At 40.7% G+C, this 25629-nt stretch overlaps 1 protein-coding gene across 1 annotated transcript in view; it reads left to right on the forward strand.

The window, feature by feature from the left end:
- tenm3 (teneurin transmembrane protein 3) overlaps window positions 1–25629 on the forward strand; it is an 813838-nt gene that overhangs the window by 677523 nt on the left and 110686 nt on the right. Inside the window, exons 17-18 of the mRNA XM_060925037.1 lie at window positions 3848–4109; window positions 24531–24798. Of these exons, the coding sequence (XP_060781020.1) occupies window positions 3848–4109; window positions 24531–24798 (530 nt within the window). The remainder of the gene's footprint in view (window positions 1–3847; window positions 4110–24530; window positions 24799–25629) is intronic.

Below are 25629 nucleotides of genomic sequence, written 5' to 3' on the forward strand. Positions count from 1 at the left end.
GGATGGACAAGAGATTCATCCGAAGGCTACTGAAAGATCAAGGAGGATGAGGGCTGATCGAGCAGCATGGAGCTTCTTCGTGATGACCACAAGGGCATTTTGTGTGGAATGTTCCTCTTTGAAGCCAGGTTGGTTCAGATCTTGGAGGTTATTCTGGGTGAGATAGAAAGATTGTTGATTGTAAACTGTGCATTCAGGGATTTTCAGAAGAAAAGAGAGAAGTGATACCAGTCAATCGTTAAATGAAGTTTGAGATATCCAGAGTGCATTGCTTCTCCATGGCAATGACCCTTGCTGTCTTGAATGCAGTTGGTACATAAGCAGATGGGGGAGATAAAGTGGAGGAGGTCTTTTGAGATGGTCTGGAGCATTGTGGAAAGGAAAGGCTCCAGCAGGGATTGCAGGACAGGCTAGTCTCCAGGATCTCTTCTGTTGATAGAAGAGAAAAATGTGCCAATGAAAGAGGAGGGGAATCCTGAACATGAAGTAGGAGTGAAGAACTATCAAGCTTCTCATCAACGATCGAAGAGGCAGTGGGTTAAGAACTGAAGAAAAGGTGTTGTTGATGTGGAGCCTGTGATGATCTTGTGCCAGAGCTTCTACATTATAGGCATTTAGCAGACTCTCTTATCCAGAGCAACATACAACATACCCAGAGCAGCCTGGGGAGCAGTTGGGGTTAGGAGCCTTGCTCAAGGGCACTTCAGCCATTCCTGCTGGTCCAGGGAATCAAACCAGCAACTTTTGGTCCCAAAGCTGCTTCTCTAATCATTAGACCATGGCTTCCCCATAAAGCTTCTAGATCTCACTTGTCGAAGAAGGCCTTAGTAGCTGTCACACTGGATAAGAACTTGGACAGGAAAAGTGGCGTGAGAGGAGATCAGTATCAAGGTGTTAGTTCCTCCACTTTCTCTCAGCTACTCTTTAGTTCTTTCATGGCTGAAAGCCAAGGAACAGGAGGAGAAGACTTACCAGGATTAGACACGAGAGGAGGTCCATGGATGAGGAAAGTGAAGCGAGGAGAGTGTTCATGGCTAATTGAAGAGACAGAGAGGAAAAGGAGGTGGGGTATGGAAGGGCTGATAGGGTGCTGGAAGCTATGGAGGAAGCAGTGATAAAGTGGAGGTACAGTACAGTAGAGTTTTCGTTTCTATAGTAACAGCTCATTCAGATCAACAGTAACGCTCCACTTTAATGGATTAAAAAAAACCCGGGTGTAATCATGCGTCATCTGTTTACGTAGCATTTATGGAAGGAGTCTCCAGTGCCAGCACTTTGTAACAGTCAGAGGTAAAGCTGTTTTCCAAAAATTGCATTTCATGTTATAGTATACACTCACCAGCCACTTTAATAGGAACTTCTTGTTGATTCTAAGATCCCTGTTCTTGGCTGCCGGAGTGAAACCCACTGTGTTCGTCTGCTGTTGCTTTTCTGCTGAGATGCTTTTCTGCTCACTACGGTTATAAAGAGTGATTATATGAGTTACTGTATCCTTCCTGGCAAAAAAGTTCAAACCAATCTGTCCATTTCCCTCTGACCCTCTCTTATCAACAAGGCGTTTGTTTTTTCCACCCACAGAACTGTCGCTCACTCACTCGCTCGATGTTTTTTGTTTTTCGCGCCATTCTGCGTGAACTCTAGAGACTGCTGTGTGTGAAAACCCCAGGAGGAGATCAGCAGTTTCTGAAATACTCAAACCTTCACGCTCCATCTGGCTCAAACCAACACCCATACCACAGCGAAAGAAAGAAAGAAAGTCACACTTCACTGTGAGATCACAATGTTTCCCGTTCTGATGTTTGAACATTGTGAGTATTAATTAGCTGAAGCTCTTGATTTGTATCTGCGTGAGTTTATGCGTCAGGGGATCGGCTGATTCGAGAACCGCATCAAACAGCTGTACAGGGTGTTCCTAATAAAGTGGCCAGTGAGTGTACATTTAATAATGTTTTAAAATTTTTATTTACCAATTTTTTTTTGTATCAAAGATCTTTTTATAGTTTTTTTTTTCATGCATTGATTTATGAACATTTGTTTCTAGTTTTAATTTTAGTTAACTTTAATTACCTGGGGCATGCAGGTTCTATTCCTAATTAGCATATTTATGAATATTCATAGCTCTTTGCATGGTTAATGAGGTGAAAGGTGTAGAGATGTTCCGAGACCATTTTTAGAAATTTCTCCGGTGTTAAAAACATATTCAACAATTTATTATTCAAATATTTAATTATTTTAATGCATTGAATCCGACCTTTAGGGGTTCTTTAGCCACGTTCTCACCGCGGTTCATCCTCTCGCTGTCTGATATGGAAATTAGGCCTCGTCCGGTCTGTCTCCTCCGGCTGCAGCTCGCACGCTGACAAATGTTTTCCTCAAATTTTCATTAAGCATTGAAAAAAAAAAAAGTCCAGACGCAAACCCTGGGACTGATGATTTAAACCTGGAGCATATTTTTAGTTACAGGAGATCAGCGATGAGGAAGAGCAGGAGAGACGAGTCCGGATACTTTCGCTAAAATCATCACAGGAAGTGAAAGAGCTGAAAACACTCACATTCGTCGTTTATCTTTCATCCCACCATCACAGCCTGATAATGTGTGTGTGTGTGTGTCATCTCATCTCATTATCTGTAGCCGCTTTATCCTTCTACAGGGTCGCAGGCGAGCTGGAGCCTATCCCAGCTGACTACGGGTGAAAGGCGGGGTACACCCTGGACAAGTCGCCAGGTCATCACAGGGCTGACACATAGACACAGACAACCATTCACACTCACATTCACACCTACGCTCAATTTAGAGTCACCAGTTAACCTAACCTGCATGTCTTTGGACTGTGGGGGAAACCGGAGCACCCGGAGGAAACCCACGCGGACACGGGGAGAACATGCAAACTCCACACAGAAAGGCCCTCGCCGGCCACGGGGCTTGAACCCAGGACCTTCTTGCTGTGAGGCGACAGCGCTAACCACTACACCACTGTGCCGCCGTGTGTGTGTGTGTGTGTGTGTGTGTGTGTGTGTGTGTGTAATTATAAGCGTGCAGGTTTTTTTTTTTTTTGCTTTTTAATAATTTATTAATTGTAATTAAATAATTAAATATTGATGATTGTGCTTGTGTGGAAACTTTGGTTCATTTTCTTGCTTGCTTTCTGTATTTTTACTTATTTATCTTTTATGCTTTTATTTATGTATTTATTTATTTAAGCAGGGTATGCCTGTCTTTTTCTCTTCTTTTCTCTTTATTCTCTTTGTTTCCTGTTTTGCTTTCGGTTTTCTCTCAGTAACCCTTTCTTTATTTTCTTTTATTTGTTTTCTCTCTATTTATTTATTTGGTTCTTTATCTTTTGTCATTTTTCAGTTTCTTTCTTTCTTTCTTTCTTTCTTTCTTTCTTTCTTTCTTTCTTTCTTTCTTTCTTTCTTTCTTCCTTTCAGCTTCTTATTTCATAATTTCTTCACTTATTTTTATATGCATTTTATTTTTTCTCTTTACTTTTTTTCTTTCCTTCCCTTATTGCATCCTGTCTTTCTCTTTCCTTTCTTATTTTAATTGATTATTGTACTCATATACACAGCGCCCTCCAGAATTATTAGCCCAGCCCTTGTAAAGATTTGTAAAAATGGTTAGAACAAATCCACCTTTTGGTGAAGTCGCTTCGTCTCACACTGAAAAAAATGAGAAAAACCCAACCTTTAATTAAAATAAATTTATTCAGAGAAAAACGAATCCCTCATCAGGAAAAAAATATTTTCAGCAGAAATACCGCACACTCGGCTCCTGAGCTCCTCCTGCTTGTACACTGTGGTGTATGTTTTGTCCCTCAGCCAATCAGCTTCTCCCTTTGCGTGTCAGGTTTGATATTCTGGCCAATGGCGGTGCGTCTCTGACCCTGAGTTTTGAGCGCGCTCCGTTCCTGCCTCAGCAGCGCACCGTGTGGTTGCCATGGAACGTGTTTTACGTGATGGACACGCTGGTGCTCAAGAAGGAGCAGAACGACATTCCCAGCTGTGACCTGAGCGGATTTGTCAGGCCCAGCCCACTCATCGTGACCACGCCCCTTTCTACCTTCTTCAGATCTGCACCCGAGAATGGACCGATCATCCCCGAGACACAGGTGGGTAGATATATACACTGAACACACACACACACACACACACACACACACACACACTACACACAAACTATACACACTACACACACCTCACACACACTACACACAAACTATTCACACTACACACACTACACAAAAAATATTCACACTACACACACCTCACACACACTACACACAAACTATACACACTATATACACTACACACACCTCACACACACTACACACAAAGTATTCACACTACACACACCTCACACACACTACACACAAACTATACACACTATATACACTACACACACCTCACACACACTACACACAAACTATACACACTATATACACTACACACACACCTCACACACACTACACACAAACTATACACACTATATACACTACACACACCTCACACACACTACACACAAACTATAGACACTACACACACCTCACACACACACTACACACAAATTATTCACACTACACACACCTCACACACACACTACACACATACTATACACACTATATACACTACACACACCTCACACACACTACACACAAACTATACACACTACACACACCTCACACACACTACACACAAACAATACACACTACGCACACCTCACACACACTACACACAAACTATTCACACTACGCACACCTCACACACACTACACACAAACTATACACACTACACACACCTCACACACACTACACACAAACTATTCACACTACGCACACCTCACACACACTACACACAAACTATTCACACTATATACACTACACACACCTCACACACTACACACAAACTATAGACACTACACACACCTCACACACACACTACACACAAACTATTCACACTACACACAGCTCACACACACTACACACAAACTATAAACACTATATACACTACACACAAACTATTCACACTACACACACACATCACACACGCTACACACAATCTATACACACTATATACACTACACACACCTCACACACACTACACACAAACTATACACACTACACACACCTCACACACACTACACACAAACTATACACACTACGCACACCTCACACACACTACACACAAACTATTCACACTACACACACCTCACACACACTACACACAAACTATTCACACTACACACACCTCACACTACACACAAACTATTCACACTACACACACCTCACACACACTACACACAAACTATTCACACTACACACACCTCACACTACACACAAACTATTCACACTATATACACTACACAAAAAATATTCACACTACACACACCTCACACACTACACACAAACTATACACACTACACACACTACACAAAAAATATTCACACTACACACACCTCACACACACTACACACAAACTATTCACACTACACACACCTCACACTACACACAAACTATTCACACTACACACACTACACAAAAAATATTCACACTACACACACCTCACACACTACACACAAACTATACACACTACACACACCTCACACACACTACACACAAACAATACACACTACGCACACCTCACACACACTACACACAAACTATTCACACTACACACACCTCACACACACTACACACAAACTATTCACACTACACACACCTCACACTACACACAAACTATTCACACTACACACACTACACAAAAAATATTCACACTACACACACCTCACACACACTACACACAAACTATACACACTATATACACTACACACACCTCACACACACTACATACAAACTATTCACACTACACACACCTCACACACACTACACACAAACTATTCACACTACACACACTACACAAAAAATATTCACACTACACACACCTCACACACACTACACACAAACTATACACACTATATACACTACACACACCTCACACACACTACATACAAACTATTCACACTACACACACCTCACACACACTACACACAAACTATTCACACTACACACACTACACAAAAAATATTCACACTACACACACCTCACACACACTACACACAAACTATACACACTATATACACTACACACACCTCACACACACTACATACAAACTATTCACACTACACACACCTCACACACACTACACACAAACTATTCACACTACACACACTACACAAAAAATATTCACACTACACACACCTCACACACACTACACACAAACTATACACACTATATACACTACACACACCTCACACACACTACACACAAAGTATTCACACTACACACACCTCACACAATACACACAAACTATACACACTATACACTACACACACCTCACACACACTACACACAAACTATAGACACTACACATATCTCACACACACACTACACACAAATTATTCACACTACACACACCTCACACACACACACTACACACATACTATACACACTATATACACTACACACAAACTACTCACACTACGCACACCTCACACACACACACACACACACTATACACAAACTATTTACACTATATACACTACACACACCTCACACACACTACACACAAACTATTCACACTACACACACCTCACACACACTACACACAAACTATTCACACTACGCACACCTCACACACACTACACACAAACTATTCACACTATATACACTACACACACCTCACACACTACACACAAACTATAGACACTACACACACCTCACACACACACTACACACAAACTATTCACACTACACACACCTCACACACGCTACACACAATCTATACACACTATATACACTACACACACCTCACACACACTACACACAAACTATACACACTACACACACCTCACACACACTACACACAAACTATACACACTACGCACACCTCACACACACTACACACAAACTATTCACACTACACACACCTCACACACACTACACACAAACTATTCACACTACACACACCTCACACACTACACACAAACTATACACACTATATACACTACACACACCTCACACACAATACACACAAACTATTCACACTACACACACACACTACACACAAACTATACACACTATATACACTACACACACCTTGCACACACTACACACAAACTATTCACACTACACACAGCTCACACACTACACACAGCTCACACACTACACACAAACTATACACACAATATACACTACACACACTACACACAAACTATTCACACTACACACACCTCACACACACTACACACATACTATACACACTATATACACTACACACACCTTGCACACACTACACACAAACTATACACACTACACACAGCTCACACACTACACACAGCTCACACACTACACACAAACTATACACACAATATACACTACACACACTACACACAAACTATTCACACTACACACACCTTACACACACTACACACAAACTATTCACACTACGCACACGTCACACACACTACACACAAATGATTCACACTACGCACACCTCACACACACACTACACACAAACTATACACACTATATATACTACACACACCTCACACACACACTACACACAAACTATACACACTATATACACTACACACACCTCACACACAATACACACAAACTATTCACACTGCACACACCTCACACACACTACACACAAACTATTCACACTACGCACACCTCACACACACTACATGCAAACTATTCACACTACACACACCTCACACACACTACACACAAACTATTCACACTATGCACACCTCACACACACACTACACACAAACTATACACACTATATACACTATACACACTACACACAAACTATACACACTATACACACTACACACACCTCACACACACTACATACAAACTATTCACACTACACACACTACACAAAAAATATTCACACTACACACACCTCACACACACTACACACAAACTATTCACACTACGCACACCTCACACACACCTCACACACACTACACACAAACTATTCACACTACACACACCTCACACACAATACACACAAACTATACACACTATATACACTACACACACCTCACACACACTACACACAAACTATAGACACTACACACACCTCACACACACACTACACACAAATTATTCACACTACACACACCTCACACACACACTACACACATACTATACACACTATATACACTACACACACCTCACACACGCTACACACAAACTATTCACACTACACACACCTCACACACAGTACACACAAACTATTCACACTACACACACCTCACACACACTACACACAAACTATTCACACTACGCACACCTCACACACACTACACACAAACTATTCACACTACGCACACCTCACACACACTACACACAAACTATACACACTATATACACTACACACACCTCACACACACTACACACAAACTATACACACTATATACACTACATACACCTCACACACACTACACACAAACTATTCACACTACGCACACCTCACACACACTACACACAAACTATACACACTATATACACTACACACACCTCACACACACTACATACAAACTATTCACACTACACACACCTCACACACACTACACACAAACTATTCACACTACACACACTACACAAAAAATATTCACACTACACACACCTCACACACACTACACACAAACTATACACACTATATACACTACACACACCTCACACACACTACACACAAAGTATTCACACTACACACACCTCACACAATACACACAAACTATACACACTATACACTACACACACCTCACACACACTACACACAAACTATAGACACTACACATATCTCACACACACACTACACACAAATTATTCACACTACACACACCTCACACACACACACTACACACATACTATACACACTATATACACTACACACAAACTACTCACACTACGCACACCTCACACACACACACACACACACTATACACAAACTATTTACACTATATACACTACACACACCTCACACACACTACACACAAACTATTCACACTACACACACCTCACACACACTACACACAAACTATTCACACTACGCACACCTCACACACACTACACACAAACTATTCACACTATATACACTACACACACCTCACACACTACACACAAACTATAGACACTACACACACCTCACACACACACTACACACAAACTATTCACACTACACACACCTCACACACGCTACACACAATCTATACACACTATATACACTACACACACCTCACACACACTACACACAAACTATACACACTACACACACCTCACACACACTACACACAAACTATACACACTACGCACACCTCACACACACTACACACAAACTATTCACACTACACACACCTCACACACACTACACACAAACTATTCACACTACACACACCTCACACACTACACACAAACTATACACACTATATACACTACACACACCTCACACACAATACACACAAACTATTCACACTACACACACACACTACACACAAACTATACACACTATATACACTACACACACCTTGCACACACTACACACAAACTATTCACACTACACACAGCTCACACACTACACACAGCTCACACACTACACACAAACTATACACACAATATACACTACACACACTACACACAAACTATTCACACTACACACACCTCACACACACTACACACATACTATACACACTATATACACTACACACACCTTGCACACACTACACACAAACTATACACACTACACACAGCTCACACACTACACACAGCTCACACACTACACACAAACTATACACACAATATACACTACACACACTACACACAAACTATTCACACTACACACACCTTACACACACTACACACAAACTATTCACACTACGCACACGTCACACACACTACACACAAATGATTCACACTACGCACACCTCACACACACACTACACACAAACTATACACGCTATATATACTACACACACCTCACACACACACTACACACAAACTATACACACTATATACACTACACACACCTCACACACACTACACACAAACTATTCACACTGCACACACCTCACACACACTACACACAAACTATTCACACTACGCACACCTCACACACACTACATGCAAACTATTCACACTACACACACCTCACACACACTACACACAAACTATTCACACTATGCACACCTCACACACACACTACACACAAACTATACACACTATATACACTATACACACTACACACAAACTATACACACTATACACACTACACACACCTCACACACACTACATACAAACTATTCACACTACACACACTACACAAAAAATATTCACACTACACACACCTCACACACACTACACACAAACTATTCACACTACGCACACCTCACACACACCTCACACACACTACACACAAACTATTCACACTACACACACCTCACACACAATACACACAAACTATACACACTATATACACTACACACACCTCACACACACTACACACAAACTATAGACACTACACACACCTCACACACACACTACACACAAATTATTCACACTACACACACCTCACACACACACTACACACATACTATACACACTATATACACTACACACACCTCACACACGCTACACACAAACTATTCACACTACACACACCTCACACACAGTACACACAAACTATTCACACTACACACACCTCACACACACTACACACAAACTATTCACACTACGCACACCTCACACACACTACACACAAACTATTCACACTACGCACACCTCACACACACTACACACAAACTATACACACTATATACACTACACACACCTCACACACACTACACACAAACTATACACACTATATACACTACATACACCTCACACACACTACACACAAACTATTCACACTACGCACACCTCACACACACTCAGAGGTGGACAAAGAACCCAACTTCATTACTGAAGTCAAAGTACAGATCCCGCTGGCCAAATGCGACTCCGATACAAGTGAAAGTTGTCCAGTCAAATTTTTAGTTAAGTTAAAGTACTCAAGTATTTGTTTTTAAAGATACTTAAGTCTTAAAAGTACATTTTCTGTCAACGCATTGTTGTATTATTGCCACAACACTTACAAAACCTAACGCCGTTACCAAAGACAGAAATATGAATTCACAAAATGAACACATGCTGTGCCATCATGGTGGTTTAACGTTAAGCTAGCTAGTTAGTGAAACTCCACCTGACATGCTAGCAAAATTTTCAAACTCGAAATCGTATTGTGTAGCTACACTACTAGAAAAGCGAATCTTTATTCCTTTCAGAAAACTGAAACATGGGTTCAAGGTATGGCCACAGGTGTGTGTGCGTTCTCCAGAAGAACCGCCTCCTTCCATTTGGCCATCAACTGATCGTGTTAAATAACGCTGCTGAGAAATCACTGAACTTGATTTTATCCAGTCTATGGACGTGACGTGACCCTTGTGATTACTGATCAGCTCTCAGTGTCACCTGCGAAAAAACCAATCACGTTTTAAAAAAGAAAAGAAAAAAACATCCACTTTCAAAGCTGTTTCATAGTAACGAGGACCTTGATAGAAATGTAGTGGAGTGAAAAGTACGATATTTGCTGATATTGAAGTTAAAGTCATAAGTTTCCAAAAAAAATACTCAAAGTACAGATACTCAAAAAGTCTACTTAAGTACAGAACTCAAGTAAATACTTTGTTACTGTCCACCTGTGCACACACTACACAAAAACTATACAGACAATACACACTACACACAAACTATACATACTATATACACTACACACACCTCACACACACTACACACAAAGTATACACACTATATACACTACACACACCTCACACACACTACACACAAACTATACACACTATATACACTACACACACCTCACACACACTACACACAAACTATACACACTATATACACTACACACACCTCACACACACTACACACAAACTATACACACTATATACACTACACACACCTCACACACACTACACACAAACTATACACACTATATACACTACACACACCTCACACACACTACACACAAAGTATACACACTATATACACTACACACACCTCACACACACTACACACAAACTGTACACACTATATACACTACACACACCTCACACACACTACACACAAACTATACACACTATATACACTACACACACCTCACACACACACTACACACAAACTATACACACTATATACACTACACACACCTCACACAAACTATACACACTATATACACTACACACACCTCACACACACTACACACAAACTATACACACTATATACACCTCACACACTACACACACCTCACACACACTACATACAAACTATACACACTATATACACTATACACACCTCACACACACTACACACAAACTATTACAGACAATATACACTACACACACCTCACACACACTACACACAAACTATACACACTATATACACTACACACACCTCACACACACTACACACAAACTATACACACTATATACACTATACACACTATATACACTACACACATCTCACACACATTACACACAAACTATACACACTATATACACTGCACACACCTCACACACTACACACAAATTATACACACTATACACTATACACACCTCACACACACTACACACAAACTATACACACTATATACACTACACACACCTCACACACACTACACACAAACTATACACACTATATACACTACACACACCTCACACACACTACACACAAACTATACACACTATATACACTATACACACCTCACACACTACACACACCTCACACACACTACATACAAACTATACACACTATATACACTATACACACCTCACACACACTACACACAAACTATTACAGACAATACACACTACACACACCTCACACACACTACACACAAACTATACACACTATATACACGATACACACCTCACACACTACACACAAATTATACACACTATATACACTATACACACCTCACACACTACACACAAACTATACACACTATATACACTACACACACCTCACACACACTACACACAAACTATACACACTATATACACTACACACACCTCACACACACTACACACAAACTATACACACTACACACACACCTCACACACACACTACACACAAATTATTCACACTACACACACCTCACACACACACTACACACATACTATACACTACACACACCTCACACACGCTACACACAAACTATACACACTATATACACTACACACACCTCACACACACTACACACAAACTATACACACTATATACACTACACACACCTCACACACACTACACACAAACTATACACACTATATACACTACACACACCTCACACACACTACACACAAACTATACACACTATATACACTACACACACCTCACACACACTACACATAAACTATACACACTACACACACACCTCACACACACACTACACACAAATTATTCACACTACACACACCTCACACACACACTACACACATACTATACACACTGTATACACTACACACACCTCACACACACTACACACAAACTATACACACTATATACACTATACACACCTCACACACTACACACAAATTATACACACTATATACACTATACACACCTCACACACTACACACAAACTATACACACTATATACACTACACACACCTCACACACACTACACACAAACTATACACACTATATACACTACACACACCTCACACACACTACATACAAACTATACACACTATATACACTATACACACCTCACACACACTACACACAAACTATTACAGACAATACACACTACACACACTTCACACACACTACACACACACTTAAGATCTGCACCTGAGAACAGACCGATCATCCCCAAGACACAGGTGAGTGATGGATATATACACTGAACACACCTCACACACACACACACACACACACACACACACACACACACACACACACACTATACACCCACACGATACACACATCACACACCTCACACACACGACACAAACTATACACACATCACACCCACAATACACATTATACAGACCTCACACATCACACACTACACACAATCTATACACACTATATACCAGCGTTTCTCAACATTTTTTCAGTCACAGCACCCTTCAGAAGTATGCAAATTTTCAAGGCACCACCATATAAAATATACGCAGTCACGCTGACCATACGCTGACCCCAGGAGTGATGTTGTGACATGGGAAAGGGGGGCCGTGGGACAAATTTTGATGATGCATGAGGCAGCGATCTGCATTAGTGTAACTATCATTTTTGGAGTTTTCTCATCTCATCTCATTATCTGTAGCCGCTTTATCCTGTTCTACAGGGTCGCAGGCGAGCTGGATCCTATCCCAGCTGACTACAGGCGAAAGGCGGGGTTCACCCTGGACAAGTCGCCAGGTCATCACAGGGCTGCACATAGACACAGACAACCATTCACACTCACATTCACACCTACGCTCAATTTAGAGTCACCAGTTAACCTAACCTGCATGTCTTTGGACTGTGGGGGAAACCGGAGCACCCGGAGGAAACCCACGCAGACACGGGGAGAACATGCAAACTCCACACAGAAAGGCCCTCGCCGGCCCCGGGGCTCGAACCCGGACCTTCTTGCTGTGAGGCGACAGCGCTAACCACTACACCACCGTGCCGCCCGTGTCAAGACTCTGTTTCCCATAATGCTCGACAAACAACGGAAGCTCCCGAGGTACAAAAAAGCAAAACTGTCGGATTAGGTCCGGTCTGCTTTCACACCTCCAAAAGATCCGCACCAGAGTTCCTTTAGTCCGGACTGAGTCCAACCTTGCAGTCCAACCGGCCCCGGGGCTCGAACCCGGACCTTCTTGCTGTGAGGCGACAGCGCTAACCACTACACCACCGTGCCGCCCTTTTTGGAATTTTAATTTATTTTATTTATTTCAATTTTAGAATATATAATTTTTTGATGGCACCTCTAATGAAGCCAGATGGCACACCAGGGTGCCACAGCACCCTGGTTGAGAAAGGCTGCTATACACACATCACACCCACAATACACACCTCACACACTATACACACCTCACACACTATACACACCTCACACACCTCACATAGTTTGGTGTAGTTTATTGTATTTTAGTGTCATCAGTTAAAGTCGGTGTAAAACATTGTCATTTACTTTTAAAATAATTTTTTAAAGATTTTTGCTGTTTAACACTGTTTATTTGCTGTTTGAATTTCACCTGAGCGGAGTATAACACACACAAATAAAACTGAGTATGTGGGGGCAGTGTACGTGTGTGTGTGTGTGTGTGTGTGTGTGTGTGTGTGTGTGTGTGTGTGTGAGAGACGGGGGAGTGTCATCCCCACACTGCAGCCTGAGGAAAGCCATGAGACAGGGATATTTCTGTAGTCAGTCTGTAACTGAATGCTGCACACACACACACACACACACACACAGATCATATGTTTTACAAAACCAGATTGTAAAAAACTGGATGTTAAATTTTGCACATTGAAAAGAGGGAAAAACCTGGCAAACTCTCCCTCCTTGCTCTCTCTCTCTCTCTCCCTCCTTGCTCTCTCTCTGTCTCTCTGTCTCTCTCCCCTTGCTCTCTGTCTGTCTCTCTCTCTCTCTCTCCTTGCTCTCTCTCTCTCTCTCTCTCTCTCTCCCCTTGCTCTCTGTCTGTCTCTCTCTCTCTCCTTGCTCTCTCTGTCTCTCTCTCTCTCTCTCTTTGCTCTCTGTCTGTCTATCTCTCTCCTTGCTCTCTCTCTGTCTCTCTCTCTCTCTCTGTCTGTCTGTCTCTCTCTCTCCTTGCGCTCTCTTTACTCTCTCTCTCCTTGCTCTCTCTCTGTCTGTCTCTCTCTGCTCTCTCTCCTTGCGCTCTCTCTCTCTGTCTCTCTCTCCTTTCTCTCTTTCTCTCCTTGCTCTCTTCTCTTCCTCATTTCTTTCTTTAACATTTTTCGTGTTTCATCTCTGTCTTTATTCCCATCTCTCCTTTTCTCCCCCTCACTCTCTTTCTTTCTGATTCCTGAGATTTCGTCTCTGTATAGCTGAATGAATGATTATGTTCTTGGCAGCCTCTCACCCCCTCCTGCCCCCAGTTGTTGCCCTGATGTTTGTGTTCTTGCCCTCGGTGTGTGGTGTATCCTCCTGTAACTCCAGTGTACGATGCCAACAGAGCGTCTGAGCCAAAACACAGAAATCATTTCCTTATTACGCTTTGCGTCTCTCTCTCTCTCTCTCTGTCTCTCCTCCTTGTTCCCTTCCCGGAGGGAGGGGCCTTGGCCCTGCTCCCTAGCCCTAGTCCTGATTTGAGTTACGTTCTGCTTTTCTTTTTCCTCCCGCTGTAACTCTGAACACAGTTAATCAGGGGGAATGAAGTTCGCGTCTCTTTCAGCTACGACACTAAATGGCCCTGAGAGCCGCTCGGCTTTTCCACATTCCACACGTCACGCTTAAACGACAAACAGACTTTCCTCCGCTGGATAACTCTCAGACCATCACTCCGGCAGAGTGTTCTCTTGTTCTGAAACACACACACACACACACACACACACACACACACACACAACAGACCGAAAAAGCAAAAAACCTCAGCTGAAAAATCCATGAAGATTGAAAGATCTCCAGCTTCAAAGAAGCAAAGACACACTGTGAAACAGGAAGAAGAAAGAAAAGAGAAACACATTGGAAATGGAAAATAACAGCAATAGAAAAATGAAAATAAACAATAAATAAAAAGAAAGGAATAATAGAAAATAAAGGAAAAACTGAGAAAGACTGAAGAAAAACAGATAAACAAGGAAGGAAGTAAAGAAAGAATGAAGGAAAACTAAAATACGAGAGGAAAGAAAGAAAGAATAAAGAAAGGGAAAGAAATAAATATAATACAGAAAAGGAAAAAAGAGACAAAAATAAAGAAATATAAAGAAAGAAACAAAAAATAAAAAGAAAGAAGTCAGTGTCATGTAATCTCAAAGAGAATGAAAGCAAGAAAGAGACAAAAATGAAAGAAAGAAAAAGTGAAGTAATATTAAACTAAGAAACAAAAGAAAGAAGAAATAAAAAGGAAGAACACACACACACACACACACACACACACACACACACACACTGAGTGTTAGAAATATAGCGGTCCACACACTTTCCCATGATGCTCGGCTCGGGCTCTGAGAAAACCACCGAGTGTTTTATTTCGTTAATGAAAGCGCAGTGATGTGATTGGTTGAGACACACACTCGCGGCTCGCTCCAGTTTCATAACCATTAGCAGATTTCTGGCGCGACTCGATCAGGAAACTAAAATGGCCGCCATCGCCGCGTGTTTAATGGAGCAGAGCAAATGATGTCACATCACATCTCACCATTGTGTTCTTTTGGTTAAAGAGTTTTGGTGTTTCAGCCATATGTTCATGTGTACATGTGTGTATCCATATACACACACACACACACACACACACACACACACACACACCACAGCTAAGAATAACAAGGCAGCTGGTGTGGAACATGGCAGCGCACGCGGTGTGTTTTTATTAAGAGCTCGGGGTGTGTAATGAAAGATCACAGAAGGGTGGGAAAGGCCAGTGTGTGCATGCTCCAACCTTACACATCCACCCTTAAGCAAATATACAAGCCTGAGGCGCACACACACTCACACACACACACTCACACACACACACACACACACACACACACACACACACACACACACACGTGTGCTTCATAATTATATCGGCTGCGGTTACTGTGACTGCACCACAGTTGTGTGTGTGTGTGTGTGTGTGTGTGTGTGTGTTCAGCCTGTTCTGCTTCTTTTTTCCTCTTTTTTGAATCTAGTTATTGTTTTTCATTTTTATTGATTCATTTGTGTTGTCTGAGCTCAAAGCTCAAAGTTTTGCATAAACACAACGTTCTGAGCTCACTGATAATACAAACAACAGCAGGAGGGAGAGAGAGAGAGAGAGCGAGAGAGAGAGCGAGAGAGAGAATAAATCCCTCAGGTACTTGTTTGGCTAAAAAGTGTAGAAACTCAGAAATCGGTGCGGCTCAGTTTAATTTACTTTATTCAGACCAGCAAGACAAAAGAGATGATGAGAGAGAGAGAGAGAGAGATTAAATGTAAAAGGAAAGCAAAAGAAAACAAACAATAAATGAATAAAGAAATGAGAAAGAAACTGAGACATGAAGCAACTAAAACAAATAAACAAACAAGCTTTGCCAGGCAAAACAAACCTAGCCTGGTCGCACTTATGATGAATATGAAGGAAGATCTCACGAAAATAAATGGGTCCCCTATGGGTCCATGTGGCTGCTGCTTATAAATAAAATAGTTTTCTGATCGCATGCCCATACAGTAAATATCGCATATATATATTTACTCTATGAGGCAGCAGCCACAACAATGAAGCGTAATCCAAAAATGAACAATTTAAAAATCACAGAAGTAAAATATACCAAGTGTCTGTACTTTATATTATTCTACTCTTACCGCTTACAGTTTCCGAAACTGAAACTGAACCGAGGCTGACACACACACGCTGTCGCCACGACCCAAACTCTGATTTCCCGGAAATGGCCCGGCGCTAGAGCTCAGTGGAACGCACTTTCCCTCTGTAATAAGCATAAACGTCTGAAAGCGATTTCTTTAGTCCATTTATTTCGAATGGTGAACCAAATTGTATACATTCACCGGCCATTTTAATAGGAACACATGTATGCGCATGCACAGTGCGCGACTGTTACACGCTTACATATGAGTGTATGAGACAGTCGTCACAAAAACCCTGACCTTGACCAGATGACCCCCAAAATGTTGGAGGTTCTATTTGAGACCGATGCCCATCTATCCTGAAAGTCTCATGAAGATTGATCCAGCTGTTTTCCCGTAATATCATTAACCAGAAAACAAAAAAAACAAAGAAATCCGACCGAAAACAACACCTCACCCCCTGGTGGACTCTGCCCCGGGCGAGGTAATAAATCCAGATGAAGTACAATGCAAGAGAAGATAAGAATGATAAAGAGAAAGAAAACAGAAGAAAGAAGAAATAAGCAACCAATTAAGAGACAAAAGAAAGGAAGAAAGAAATAATCTTTATAAAAATAAAACACTTAGAGAAAGAAAAAGAAAAAGCAAATAGATAAAAAATAAACAGAACAAAAAGAAAGAAAAAGCTTTTGTACAACAAGGAAAGAAAGAAAGAAAGAAAGAAAGAAAGAAAGAAAGAAAAAGGAAGGAAGCGAAGAATCTATAGAAAAAATTAAAACATTGAGTGAGAGAGAGAGAGAGAGAGAGAGAGCAAATAGATAAAAAATAGACAGACCATAAAGAAAGAAGTGTTTGTACAATCAGGAAAGAAAGAAAGAAAGAAAGAAAGAAAGAAAGAAAGAAAGAAAGAAAGAAATCTATAAAAAATAAAACAGAGAGAGAGAGATAGCAAATTGATAAAAACATAAACAGACCATAAAGAAAGAAAAAAGTGTTTGTACAATCAGGAAAGAAAGAAAGAAAGAAAGAAAGAAAGAAATCTATAAAAAATAAAATGGAGAGAGAGCAAATTGATAAAAAATAAACAGAACATAAAGAAATAACAAAGAAGCATTTACACAAGAAAGAAAGAAAGAAAGAAAGAAAGAAAGAAAGAAGCGAAGAATCTATAGAAAAAAATTAAAACATTGAGAGAGAGAGAGAGAGAGAGAGAGAGAGAAAGCAAATAGATAAAAAAATAGACAGACCATAAAGAAAGAAGTGTTTGTACAATCAGGAAAGAAAGAAAGAAAGAAAGAAAGAAAGAAAGAAAGAAAGAAAGAAAGAAAGAAAGAAATCTATAAAAAATAAAACAGAGAGAGAGAGATAGATAGCAAATTGATAAAAACATAAACAGACCATAAAGAAAGAAAAAAGTGTTTGTACAATCAGGGAAGAAAGAAATCTATAAAAAATAAAATGGAGAGAGAGAGAGAGAGAGAGAGAGCAAATTGATAAAAAATAAACAGAACCTAAAGAAATAAAGAAGCGTTTACACAAGAAAGAAAGAAAGAAAGAAAGAAAGAAAGAAAGAAAGAAAGTGGTGTTTATTTGTCGATGTTGTATGAACCTTCGCCACAGTGAGCGGTCAGAGCTTCCTCCAGAACAGGAAGTGGGAACGTGGTGCGTGTTTTCCCGAGTCGCTGCTCGGTCTCGGCGTTCCTGTAACGTGAGCCGGAGTTTCTGAGCGGAGAAGTGAGAACGCCGACTCCGAGCAGATTCTGAAACGCTCCGGGCCGATTGAGAAGACAGTTGGACTTAAGCTTTAATGCGCTCGAGTGAATTTAAGAGTGAGACGTTGGCAGAAATCACCTGGAGAGCATCACGCAGATGAGTTTAGTTTCTAAAGTGCCTGCTGCTGAAAACGCGACTCGTCCTGTGGGATCAGTTAAAGACGGGTTTTTGCCAAAAGCAGGCGCTTACATAACACACCGCTGTAATCTATTACAACAGTAATGGAGCGGAGAAGAAATACAAAGCGGGCTCCAAACGTCTGAGCTCACCACCGAGACGTGCTTTATTTCATTTGCCTCGGTTATTAGTGAAGAGCTCGTTATTCAGATCGGAGACGGAGCCGTGCTTTCGCTGTGTGAGAAACGTGAACCATGTGATGCTCAAATCTATCACAACGTCACGCTTCCTCCATTTTCTCAAACCATTACAACCGAAACGTGCGTTCCATTCACTGTAGAACGCTCCATTCTGATTTGAATCGTTTCTATAGTAACGGCTCACACAGACAGAATTTTTAAAAAGGGTTGATGTAGTGATGTTTTCTGAAAGTAAGGAGATGCTGATGCAACGTTTCTGGAAGGAGTCTCCAGTGTCAGCACTTTAACAGTCAGTGGTGAAGCTGGAACTTGAACTTTTCCAACGTCTTCAGGACGGACGAGGTGTTTACGCTTCTTTACGGTTCCTCGGTAACAAAAGACGACAAGCTTCGATTTTTTTTGTCTTATTAACTTTGAGAGAATAAAGAGGCTGGTGAGGGAACCACTGTTTATAGCTGCTGTAACACAAGTGACAACGGAAACTCACTTGTTTCTCAGACGTTCCACAGCGTTAAGTGTAACCATAAACGGATAAAACATGATACAGTGTTCATTCATCAATAAACAGCTCATCTTCAGCACGGTACTGTGGAGTCAGAGGAATAAAACACAGACACACATGTCTGAGACGAACCAAACACCACAAATAAAGTTCCACTGTGGAGGGAAAAGACGAAATTATTTTACTCACACCATCCAGCATTCTGATTCTTCACCACGCCCACTTTAGCTCCACCAACTTTGATAAAATTTTCCTCCGCCTACTTTAGTCTACATTTGCTCTGCCTAATTTGCTCTCCTCTACTCCACTTTGCTCCGCCCACTTTGTGCCACTTTTTCGCTGTCCATTTTGCTTCACTTTTGCTCCACCCACTTTGTATCACTTTTGATCTGTTCATTTTCCTCCATGCTTGCTTCACCCTCTTTGCTTTATGTTTGCCCCGCCCACTTTGTATCACCTTTGATCTGTCCATTTTGCTCTGCCCAATTTGATCCACCTTTGCTCCACCTAATTTATACCCCTTTGATTTGTCCAATTTACTCCACTTTTGCTCCACCTTCTTTGCTTCATGTTTGCCCCACCCACTTTGCTCCATTTACTGTTTGTCACGTTTTTGCTGTCCATTTTGCTCCACCTACTTTGTATCACCTTTGATCTGTCCATTTTTGCTCAAATTTTGCTCCGCCCTCTTTGCTTTATATTTGTTCTGCCAAGTTTGGTCCACTTTTGCTCCACCTAATTTATGGTCTTTTGATCTGTCCAATTTATGCCACTTTTACCCCACCCTCGTTGCTTCACGTTTGCCCCTCCCACTTTGCTCCATTTACTGGGTGTCATGTTTTCACTGTCCATTTTGCTCCACTTTTGCTCCACCCACTTTTCTCCACTTTTGCTCCACCTACTTTGTATCACTTTTGGGCTGCCCATTTTGCTCCAGTTTTTTCCTCTACGCTCTTTACTTCACATTTGCCCCACCCACTTTACTCCACCTACTGTGCGGTACTTTTTCGCTGTCCGTTTTGTTTTACTTTTGCTCTGCCCACTTTGCTCCACCTACTTTGTACCACTTTTTTGCTGTCCATTTTGTTTCATTTTGCTCCGCCCACTTTGCTCCATTTTTGCTCCATCTACTTTGTATCACCTTTGGTCTGTCCATTTTGCTCCACTTTCGCTCCACCCTCTTTACTTTGTTTGCTCCACCCAATTTGGTCCACTTTTGCTCCACCTAATTTACAGCCTTTTGATCTGTCCAATTTACTCCACTCTTGCCCCACCCTCTTTGCTTTCACGTTTGCACCGCCCACTTTGCTCCATTTACTGTGTGCCACTTTTTCATTGTTCATTTTGCTCTACTTTTGCCCCGCCCATTTTTCCTCCACTTTTGCTCCACCTATCTTGTATCACTTTTGATCGTTTTGCGCCACTTTTGCTCCACCCTCTTTGCTCTCATTTTGCTCCACCCTCTTTGCTTTATGTTTGCCCCGCCCACTTTGCTGCACTTACTTTGTGTGATTTTTGATCTGTCCACTTTACTCCATGTTTGCCCCACCCACTTTGCTCCACCTACTGTGTGCCACTTTTTCGCTGTCCATTTTGCTCCACTTTTGCTCCACCCACTTTGCTCCACTTGCTTTTTTCCTGTTTTTTTAGCTGAATAAATTGGTTGTGTATTTGTCCTTCAGCTGCAGAGGGACACATTTTGACTTGTGATATTCCGACTCGGTGGCGTTCCGACGACTTTCCGATCAACGTTTAAAAAGTGAAGCTGCTGGTGGAGGATTTTTTGTGGCTGAAAATCTCAGGACTCTTTAATGAATATGTTCAGGATCCTTTCTGAGGAATTTTTCAGTAACGTAAGAAAAACATTCTGAAAACACTGAGACAGATCTCAGCCAATCAGCATGCAGTGTTGGGACAGTTCCCTGAGACTGATCTGTATAACTGTCGACTGATGAAGTAAAACACCGTCTCACCAGCAGACGCTTTGACTGGACAGGATTAATCTTAACGCTCACGTTAAAGCTGCGCAGGATGTGGAGTAAATGTCACAAATCCACCTCCGTGTGTTGTGTGTGTGTGTGTGTGTGTGTGTGTGTGTTGTGTGTGTGTGTATGTGTTGTGTGTGTGTGTGTGTGTGTGTGTGTGTGTTCATTCAACTGAAGATGAAGAAAAGTCTGATCAATCTGCTGTTGTTAATACCTTCAGCTGCTCCGCCTCCTCCCTCCCTCCGCCCTCCCTCCGCCCTCTCCACTCACAACGACACCAATATACACTCCATCTGATAAATATTCACACCATCCTCCTCCACCTAACATCTGAACAGTGTGGAGATCACACGCCTCAGGACTCGTCCACACTGACAAACTCTTGTCAAAATGCTTTTTGATGTCGTTTAATTATTAATATATAAATTCAGAACCTTTTTTTATTTGCATCAGAGTGATGTGAGGATGACAGAAAGTGATCTCCGTGATTAACACTGGACAGCAGGGAAGGAAGGAAATGAAGAATGGAAGAAAGGCAAAAAGATGAAATATAAAATAAAGAATGAGCAAAGAAGAGAAAATGAAAAAGAAAGAAGAAAGAAAGAAAGATTAATGATGAGGATGAGAAACTGAGTGTGAATAAGAGAAAAAGGAAGAAAAACAAAATTAACAAAAAAGAAAAGATTAGAATTAGAAATGAAATAAAGAATAAGCAAAAGAAAATAAAGAAAAAGTACAAGAAAATTAAGATAATAATAATAATAATAATATGTTTAACAAAATAATAAATAAATAAAAATAACAGAAGAAAGAAAGAACAAAATAATAAAGAAGTTGAAGAGAAAAAAGAGACGTTAGGAAGGAACAAAAGAAGAAAACCAAAAAGGAAAGAAATAAAGAATAAACAAAAGAAAGAAACCTCACAAAAAGAGAAAAAATAAGAAATAAGGGAAAAAATACCTAAAAAGAGAGAACAAAATGAAGAGAAAGGGAAATAAGATAAAACAAATAAAATAAAAAATAAACAAAACCAAAAATGAATCGATCTGAAATTAAGAACGATCAACAGAAAAACACAAATAGGAAAAGATGAAAGAAAACAAAATGAAAAAGAAGACGAAAGAAAACGTTTACAGTGTGGTGGGATGTAAAAGTGCAAGACTTCGGGTTCTTTGTCTCCTCAGGGGTTCTATGTGGAAAGTTTACCGACAGAGAAACGCTCTATTGTAGGGTTCTATATGGAACCTTTGTGTTCCTCTGGAGGGACAGATGAAGAACCTGTGAAGGTGCTGTTTTCCTGGTCTTGTTTCCATGGTGACCTGTGTGTTCTGTGATGCGCAGGTTCTCCAGGAGGAAACGGCGATCCCCGGCAGTGACCTGAACCTGGTGTACCTGAGTTCTCGAGCGGCCGGGTACCGCCCGGTCCTGAGGGTCATCATGACCCAGTCCACCATCCCCTTTAACCTGATGAAGGTGCACCTGATGGTGGCGGTGGTGGGGCGACTCTTCCAGAAGTGGTTCCCTGCAGAACCCAACCTGTCCTACACCTTCATCTGGGACAAGACGGATGCCTACAACCAGCGAGTGTACGGCCTGAGCGAGGCGGTCGGTGAGTCTGCACTCATACCTGCTCTTTTATTGATATTTATCTTTATGTTTAAAGATAAACGTCTCTGTACAGTGCAGCTCTGGACACCACGTGTGAGGGTTTTTGGAAGATAAAAGCAAAACTTTTTGAAGATTATTTACAAACATTTTCTTTCTTTCTTTCTTTCTTTCTTTCTTTCTTTCTTTCTTTCTTTCTTTCTTTGATGATCAGGAAAATTGGTGATTTAGTGTCATTGTGACCAGTATTAATGTTACTATTTTTCATAAACAAACAAACAAACAAACAAACATGTGAATCAGTAATTTTTGGAAGATAAAAGCAAAACTTTTTGAAGATTATTTACAAACGTTTGTTTGTTTGTTTGTGTATTTAGTGGATGATTAGAAAACCTGGTGAACTGTTATTTTCTTACTTGTAACTTTTGTTTTATTTACTGTTTTTTAAAGCCGTTTGGACCACTCTTTATAATATATGAAAGTTTTACGTGAATAAATCTATAATTCTGAAATAAAGGAGATTAACTTTAGTCACAGTGACAGACAGATAAACTGAGACATTTGTTTATGGACGTCTTTTTGCTTTCATTTTATTTTTCATTCATATTCAAGGAGTCTGACGTTTTTAAACTCATTTATTCAAAAAAAATTAATTTCTGAAAAAAATTAATGTAATATTTTAAAAACTTTTTTATTTGTTGTGTTTAATTTACTCTCACATTGAAATATAAATTTCTCTTCAGTTATTTCTTTTACTATTTTCCTTTTGTCATCTTTGCAAATTCTTTATAAAGCGTCTCAATCCTGAGTTACAGTGAACTGATAAAATACAGAG

This window comes from Neoarius graeffei, chromosome 7, assembly GCF_027579695.1.
Source record: "Neoarius graeffei isolate fNeoGra1 chromosome 7, fNeoGra1.pri, whole genome shotgun sequence".
In the NCBI taxonomy this organism is placed as follows: Eukaryota; Metazoa; Chordata; class Actinopteri; order Siluriformes; family Ariidae; genus Neoarius; species Neoarius graeffei.